This window comes from Dipodomys merriami, unplaced genomic scaffold (genome assembly GCF_024711535.1).
Source record: "Dipodomys merriami isolate MVZ:Mamm:240054 unplaced genomic scaffold, mDipMer1.0.p SCAF_7, whole genome shotgun sequence".
Taxonomy (NCBI): Eukaryota; Metazoa; Chordata; class Mammalia; order Rodentia; family Heteromyidae; genus Dipodomys; species Dipodomys merriami.
In genome coordinates this window covers 51436270-51443659 of record NW_027206290.1, presented here as the reverse complement: position 1 = coordinate 51443659, position 7390 = coordinate 51436270, and the positions used below count along the sequence as shown (strand labels likewise).

The window sequence follows — 7390 nt, the reverse complement described above, 5'->3', positions numbered from 1 at the left end:
CACACACACACACACACACACACACACACACACACACACACACACACACACACACACAATACTGATTTATGTAGTTCAGTAGTAGAGTTTCCAAAATAAACTGATTGCACTGCTCTAGGTTGGAACCTTGGTCAAGTCCAGCTGCGTAGTTCGACTCAGGGGCTCTATGTGCCTGGCTGCAGTCACCTGGGAGTTCCAGTTGTACCTGCATCCATGGTGGCTCACTCACCTGGCTGGCAGCTTTTGCAGAGTTCAGGTGTTACCTGAAGCACCTCTGCGTGGCCTTTCAGGCATAGTATCTTTCAGGATGCTAAGACCCCTTGTATGCAGCCTGGCTTTCCCCAGGATGAGGGCCCCGTGAGAACTCAGCAGTCGTTAAAAGGCTGTTCCTGACATCTATCTTATAGGCTTCCTCCCCATAAACTTCTGGCTCCCCATCTACTCAAATCCCTCCTCCCTCACATCCCAAGACAGCAACAGCAGAGCTGATTGTACTGTTTTATTGAGTAGGGAAGAAGCATCTGTGGGCAACATGCAGTAGTTAAAAAAAAAAATACAAGGAGAAGAAAGAAAGGGGGAGAGATGCATAGGTGTTCAAGCTTCCTGGAGCAGCCTCCTCTACTAGTCTGCTAGTGCTAGCACACCAGATGTCCTCCTGGGTGCGCTATCATCTAAGAGTTAGCACGGGAAGGGGAGGGGTGTGATGAAGGGCGTTCAGCATGGCCCAGCCTCTCTCAGCCCCTTACGCGTTCTCACAACTGGATTTTAGCATGGAGACTTTGCCCGTCCAGGGGACACTGTAGATCTGGAAGGAGCAGAGTTCTTTCTGCAAAAGGGAAAAGAGAAAAGGGCAATGGGTTACTGTTGAAAGGGAAGCTGTCCAACCATAAGACGCCAGAGTGGAGAGTGGAGCTACAGAATGGTGGAGGTGAGACTTGAATATCACAGTCCCTGCAAGAAGCCCAGGATGCTCTCTGCTCAACACTTCAGTGTCTGCTCCTCATGCCTCCATTGCTCCAAATCTACCAGGGGACCTATGTCCTCCTCCTCAGAGGATTCCTTGATGATCTATGGAGCATCTATACAAGGTGGGAACCCTGGAGGGGCAGGCCAAGGGATGAAGGCTCATAGTTACAAAGTTGACTCCCCTCCAACTCCTGGGCCAGTGTAAGTGGGGCTCAGAGGCATGAAGAGGGAGCATGAAAAAGGCCTCTGAAAGGGAGCAGGGATGAGGAGGAGTGACAAAGTGAGTACAGCTGTCCTCTAAGCCACGATGTCACAGAAACTGACCCTGTATAGAAAGAGGCTGGTGTCTGGATGGGGCAAAACTCAAGGGTTTTAGCTACTTTACAGGTAGCTCTGATATGTTATGTGTGGCTCTGAGCAGATGCCCCAGGATAGGATTAAACACAACATCTTCTCCCTCCCCCAAGAATCACCTGTGCAGCTACTTTGTCTAGTCTAGCAGGCAACACAATTAAAGCAGAAAGGGTTCCCCAGCATCCTAATTCCTAGCTTAAAGCCACGGAGAAATTCAAACTGATCACACACATGCATAGACTGTTACTCCACACAGGCATACAAGAGCACAAATCTGGATCAGCAGATACTCACTTGCACCCCCACATCTGTTTTATCTGTTACTGAGACATCACATTCCTGAACATATTCACTTCCTCATACACCCACTTGTGTGTACCCAAACTTTTCCACAGGTATCTACACAAATGCACACCAATAACCTGACTGTGATTGGTCCCCTACCCATATCAGGTACTTACCCTCTTCAGATTGGGTTGCTCATGGAAAGGACAGTCACTCAAGTTGGACTGGGACTTGGTACATGTGGTCCGGCCAATCTCCACATCCAAGTAGTACTTCACTCCAGCCACAAGCTATGGTGGAAAGAGTAACATTGGTCAAGTTCACATACATGCACTCATGTTACATGGAGTTGACCTGTTTGCCTAGGGTTCACGCCTGTATTCCTGAGCTGTCAGAACCATCACCCACAAGGCACATAGCTATCAATTCTATACTTCTGATCCACTCTGGTGAAATGTCTCCTGAAGTTGAGTTAAAGAAGAAGCCAGAAAAACAGAACACAAAAGCTGGGGACTAACACCCTTTCACTGGATTCAGGGATGGAAGGAACAGCTAGGAGACAGCCATGAAGGAGGTAAGTAAAAAGCTCTGTGTTCTAGGCACCAGTGCTGGTCTGAGCAGAAAGCTTAGGCTCTGGGCCACAATACATGAGTCACTAAATTCTGCTGCCTGTGGCTTAGGAGGCAGAGGCACTATTCCATTCTAGAAAGTTTGTGGTCCGAGGATTAAACTTCAGCTAAACTCTAGTGACCAGCATGCAGCCCACACCAGATCCCATTCTCTCCATTTATTCCAGTTTTACTATTCCCTCATTTCCCAGCAGGAAGTGGAGCACTTAGCGTACAGAGGGGAAACCAATAAGAAAGACCTTCCCTCAAACGTCCCCTCCTTCATTGTGACTGTTGGTGGGCTACTTTCTCTCTCTCTCTCTCTCTGTGTCTCTCTCTCTGTGCTAATACTCAAGGCCTTGCCCGTTGCCTGGCTTTTTTGTTTAAGGCTGGTGTTGAGCCATACCTCCACATCTGGCTTTTTGCTAACTGGCAATAAAAATCTCACAGATTTGTCTGTCTAGACTGGCTTCAAATTGTGATCCTCAAGATCTCAGCCTCCTGAGTAGCTATGTGTATAGGCTTGAGGCAGGGCTACAATGTAATTAAAGAGTAGAATCTAACCCTTTACTGGCACAGGGCATCCTAGACTCAACTTATCAGAACTGTTGTGAAGCCCAGAGTGAGGGACAGGGGATAAGGCTCCAGACCTTGCCCTCTGCAAAAAAGAACTCCCTCTTGTATTACTTTCCATTCACAAACCCAGTAGCCTGTAACACCCTATGTTCCCTTCCCAAGCGAGTGTCACACCTACGGTGTGCACAGGTTAGCAAGGACCATGGGAAACATATCTCATGTTTATGGGGAACAATGGCAGGTAACTGCTGCCACAGAAGAAATGAACTGGCCTTCATTCATATGAGTATTAAACAGTAGATGGAAATGGGCTCTGGAAACTGGTACTCCAGGCAACATCTGCGGCTAAATCACTATGTGCTGCTCTGCAGGGAGACTCAGGCCCTCTGCTCTGAATTCCAGTCCTTCAAGGTCAAGCCTGGGACCCAGCAGCCCTTCATGCTCCCTTGAGATCCTTGTTCCCCTAGCACACTGAGACCTGGCCGAGGCAGGGTCCAGTGTAGTCCTCTACTCAAGTGTTCAGGGCTATTGGCCATTATACATCTATCTCAAGATGGGAGGCTGTGGTCCGTCACCCTGAACAGTCCCAGGAAGAGGAAGCAAGATATTCAGAAGAAGGAAATAAAAAGTCAGCCAAGACTGGGCAGCAGTCATGTATGATAGATGTGGACACATTCTGAGAAATGTGCCATAGGACTTCACAGTGTGGAGGTCACAGGCACACACACACTCAAAGATGACCACAATGTCACTAGGAAATACTATTGTTTTGTGGTAGCCCAATTCACGTGCAGCTATCTGGGATGGGGTTCATGAAGTTTACCAGCAACTGTCAGGACCCAGTTCAAAGGCCAGACATGAAAAGAGCAGGACATGCACCACAGGGAAGGAGCCTCAGGAGTCTAATACTGACTGCAGCCCACATTTGAGTGCCCATCAGTGGGAAATCCAGTGAGTCTGAATGTGAGGTAATTGTGGCAGTGCTAATTTTTTTTTTTTTTTTTTGGTCAGGCGTGGGGCTTGAACTCTGGGCCTGAGTGTTGTCCCTCAGCTCTTCAGCTCAAGGCTAGCGCTCTACCACTTGAGCTACAGTGCCACTTCTGGTTTTCTGGTGTTTTATTGGAGATAAGAGTGTCACGGATTTTCCTGCCCGGGCTGGCTTTGAACCCCGATCCTCAGATCTCAGCCTCCTGAGTAGCTAGGATTACAGGCATGAGCCACCAGCACCTGGCAGGCAGTGTTAATTCTTGATTTTCAAAACCGACTCCTGGGTATGCAGACAAGGCTCTTTGGTTTGCAAGAAATGTATATTGAAGCATCTGCTCTCAAAAGTTTAGAGGGGAGCAAAAGAATGGAGAGAGGAAGGGTAGGCAAATACAGTCATATTATTCAATGTACATTATGTTAGAATGAACTATGGAACTCGAGAGTGGATAGGATGGGGAAGAATGGGGAGAATGGAAGAGCTGACATGGATCAAGATCCATTGTACTCATAATCTGACTTGCTGAATTGAATCCCCCTTGTACAACAACTTAAAAATAAAGTTTAGAGAAATAAACGCATGTAAACCCACAGACCCACATAGACACATATAGGTGTGTGGGGAGAAAGAGGAGGAGGAACAGTAAACATGGGCAGGGCAAGCAATCATCCAGGAAGGATGAGATGTAGGATCCACAGGGGTGCTGAGACTCCTTCGGAAGCTGCTCTGTGAATCTGCAATCGTGTCAGGACAAGAAGTCAGACCTCATTTCGTAAAGGTATCGTGTGTGTGTGTGTGTGTGTGTGTGTGTGTGTGTGTGTGTGTGTGTGTGTGTGTGTGTGTGTGTGTGTGTGTGTGTGTGTGTGTGTGTGTGTGTGTGTGTGTGTGTGTGTGTGTGCAATAGCTGTTACACTGACTTGGGAGTCCCACTAAGGCTAGTGGTAAGGAGTTAAGCTGGGTTTCCCCCTAACCTGTCCCCCTTGGAGCCTCTGATGCCTGTTGAGAACTGGGAAAAGCAATTAAGGTGCCAGGCCTTCAGATGCAATGCCAGGCTGGGTTTTAGGCCAGACCCGAGGGGCCAGTCCTGGACACAGGCCCACGGAGGGCTGCTGGGGTCTGAAAGGGGGAGATGGAGGATCCCCTCCAGTGTGGGAAGCAGAGATGAGTTCCAGCGCCCGCAGGGCTGGAGAGCGGGGACGGGGAACGTCCCACCCTCCTCCCCACCCCGCCCGGGGCAAAGGATCCAGCCAGGTCCGCCCCCCCCCCCGCCCGCCCCCCTCCCCGCCCGGACACGCACCTGCTTGCGGGCGCGCACCACCTGCACCACGCGGCTGTGGAACGCGTCGTTACTGGCTTTGTTGTACTCGCTGAGCGCGTAGGACAGCGCTTTGCGCACGCCCAGCTCGTTGGCGTCGGCCTCCTCGATGCCCCCGATCTTCACGCGCGGCTGGCTGGCGCTCACGCCGGCCTCAGGGCTCACGGCCCGGGCCGCGGCCAGGGCGGCCAGCAGGAGCAGCGAGAGGCGCAGGCTCCACGACATGACGGGCAGCGACTCGGCTCGCAGACACAGGGGCGAGGCTGGAGCTGCCGGGGACCGCGGGCCTCACGCTGGGCGTACCTCCCGGCTTTTATCCCGGACTGGCGGCCCGCCCCATCTCACCCTCCCTCGCCAGGCTCCTCCTTTTCCGGCCTCCACCCGCCCCTCTTCTTCCGCCCCTTCCCCTCCCTCCCATCCCGGCCGCACACTTCCAGCCTCCCCCCCCCCCCCCCCCAGCTCCTGCCTGGGCTCCTCCCTCCCCTTCCCGCGGTCCGGCCCCCTCCAGCCAGTCCTGACTGTCCCCAATCCTCCATCCCTCCGCACTAGGACTCCCCCTCCCCCCCAGCACTCCTATAGTCCTGGGGGTCACCTCCCCACTCCGGGCACCCGACCTCCCCAGCCCTCTCCTCCCCCATGTCTAACCCCTCCTCCTGAGTTCCATCCAGTCCTGGTTTCTAGAAGAGATGTCACTGCTATTTGCACCCTGGAGAAGCCTGTGATCGCTGAACTCGATTGCTCTGGGGAAAGGGGGAAAGGGCAGTCCATTCTTGGCTTCCTGGATTGTCAGACTTTTGTTCAGTCCTGGGTCAAAGTCTGGGAATCTCAGGAGGAAGGACACCATTTCTGAGGTGTCTGAAAGACCCAGCCTTGGCTGGCTGCCTGCCTGAACGCTTGCCTGCCGTTCCTTCGGAACTTCTTTGCCAAACTGAAGGGAAGTTTGGGGAAAAAAAAGAGGCTTCCTAAAATTATATTAAGTGAAGTAAGCCAGGCCCAAAGAAACATAGGTCCCATGGTTTCCCTTATTTACAATATCTAGTACATGTCTGAGTCAAGCAGAAAAGGTCAAGATAAGGTGATGTTAGGGAAATGAACCCTAAGATATGTATTCAGATGTTTTTTTTTCTTTCATGCGATTGTTTCTAACACATAAGATTATTTCTTTGTTGCTTTGTATGTCTCTCCCCCACAGTATAACCCCTGCTTTCACTGTATTTGATGTTGGTATAATTTATGGAGGGGAAGGGGAAAAACAAATCGTTTAAATAGGGATACAGGTGGACTCATTGCAACAATGAGATGTACAAGTTGTTATGTCGAAAACGAACTTTACAGCTTTGGTGGTGGTGGTGGTCGTAGTGGGGAGGATTGGGGGGGTGGGGGGGAGGTTGGGAAGGGATGGGAAGGGGAAACAAAGGAGGAGGCTACAATGCTTGATAAGAAATGTACTCATTATCTTACCCATGTAATTGTAACCCCTCTGTACAGTATTTTCACAATAAAAATTTTTTTTTAAAAAGCAGAAACAAAACAAAGAGAGGCTTCCTTCCCCACCCCTTCCCCTCCAAATTCACCACTGTTAGGTTTTTAAAAAGAGGTAGCCGAGAAAGAACTGCACCACGCACGTGGTATTCGGGTAAGGGGTAGGTTTATTCAGTAGACCTGCTGGGACCAGGCAAGGTTGGCACTCCAGGTGGCTGGCGAAAGAGTCTAGCCCTGGATTAGGCCTTATATAGAGTAGGGGGTGGGGAAGGGTGTGTCCAGGTAAAGGGAAGTGGGATCAGATGGGAGAAAGGTGTGGCCACATCAGGTTAAGATGTGACCTCAGCAGATGCAGATGTGACCTCTCCCATGTGTCCCAGTTGCCTAGGTAACGCAGGTACTGGGCAAGGTGTGTTCACCATCCAGGAATGGACCTTACAACCACAAGTCACTATTATTCCATAAAAAAAGGTACCTCCTGGACCAGATTATCTAAAACCTGGAGATGGGGTACAGTAGTTGAGCCCTGGACTTGATGTAGAAGCAGCCTAATATGTCATTTGAAACCCTGGGTAAATTTTAAATTTTCTAGTAGACACAAAAGCAGGTGAAATAATGTCAATAATGTTTTATTTAACATATATCAAATGCCATTTCAACAAATAGGAATAATTCTTAGGTACTTAATTCTTGATTAGGTACTTAGTGTATATACAAAAATTAACATTTGTATGTGTGCTAAATCTTCCGAGTCATGTGCATATTTGTGACATTTGGGGCAAATGTCCATAAGTGACTGGCTTCATTTCAAGCATCCCT

The 7390-nt window shown here is 49.9% G+C and overlaps 1 protein-coding gene across 1 annotated transcript; it reads right to left on the bottom strand.

Annotated features, from left to right (window-relative positions):
• Positions 1-486: 486 nt before the first annotated feature.
• Positions 487-5407, bottom strand: LOC138816661 (cystatin-C-like). Its single transcript, XM_070006645.1, has 3 exons — positions 5072-5407; positions 1782-1895; positions 487-826 (listed from the first exon to the last, which is right to left on the bottom strand). Exons 1-3 carry the CDS (start codon positions 5312-5314, stop codon positions 743-745), a joined length of 441 nt encoding a protein of 146 aa, XP_069862746.1. The 5' UTR covers positions 5315-5407; the 3' UTR covers positions 487-742.
• Positions 5408-7390: the final 1983 nt, after the last annotated feature.

What these genes read in the sequence shown, in the direction of transcription:
- LOC138816661 (XM_070006645.1), bottom strand. Translation starts at nt 5,314, where the DNA reads ATGTCGTGGAGCCTGCGCCTCTCGCTGCTCCTGCTGGCCGCCCTGGCC. An exon ending in TGGTGCGCGCCCGCAAGCAG is followed by an intron (nt 1,896 to 5,071) that starts GTGCGTGTCCGG and finishes TTTCCACCATAG; the next exon opens with CTTGTGGCTGGAGTGAAGTA. An exon ending in AGCAACCCAATCTGAAGAGG is followed by an intron (nt 827 to 1,781) that starts GTAAGTACCTGA and finishes TCCCTTTTGCAG; the next exon opens with AAAGAACTCTGCTCCTTCCA.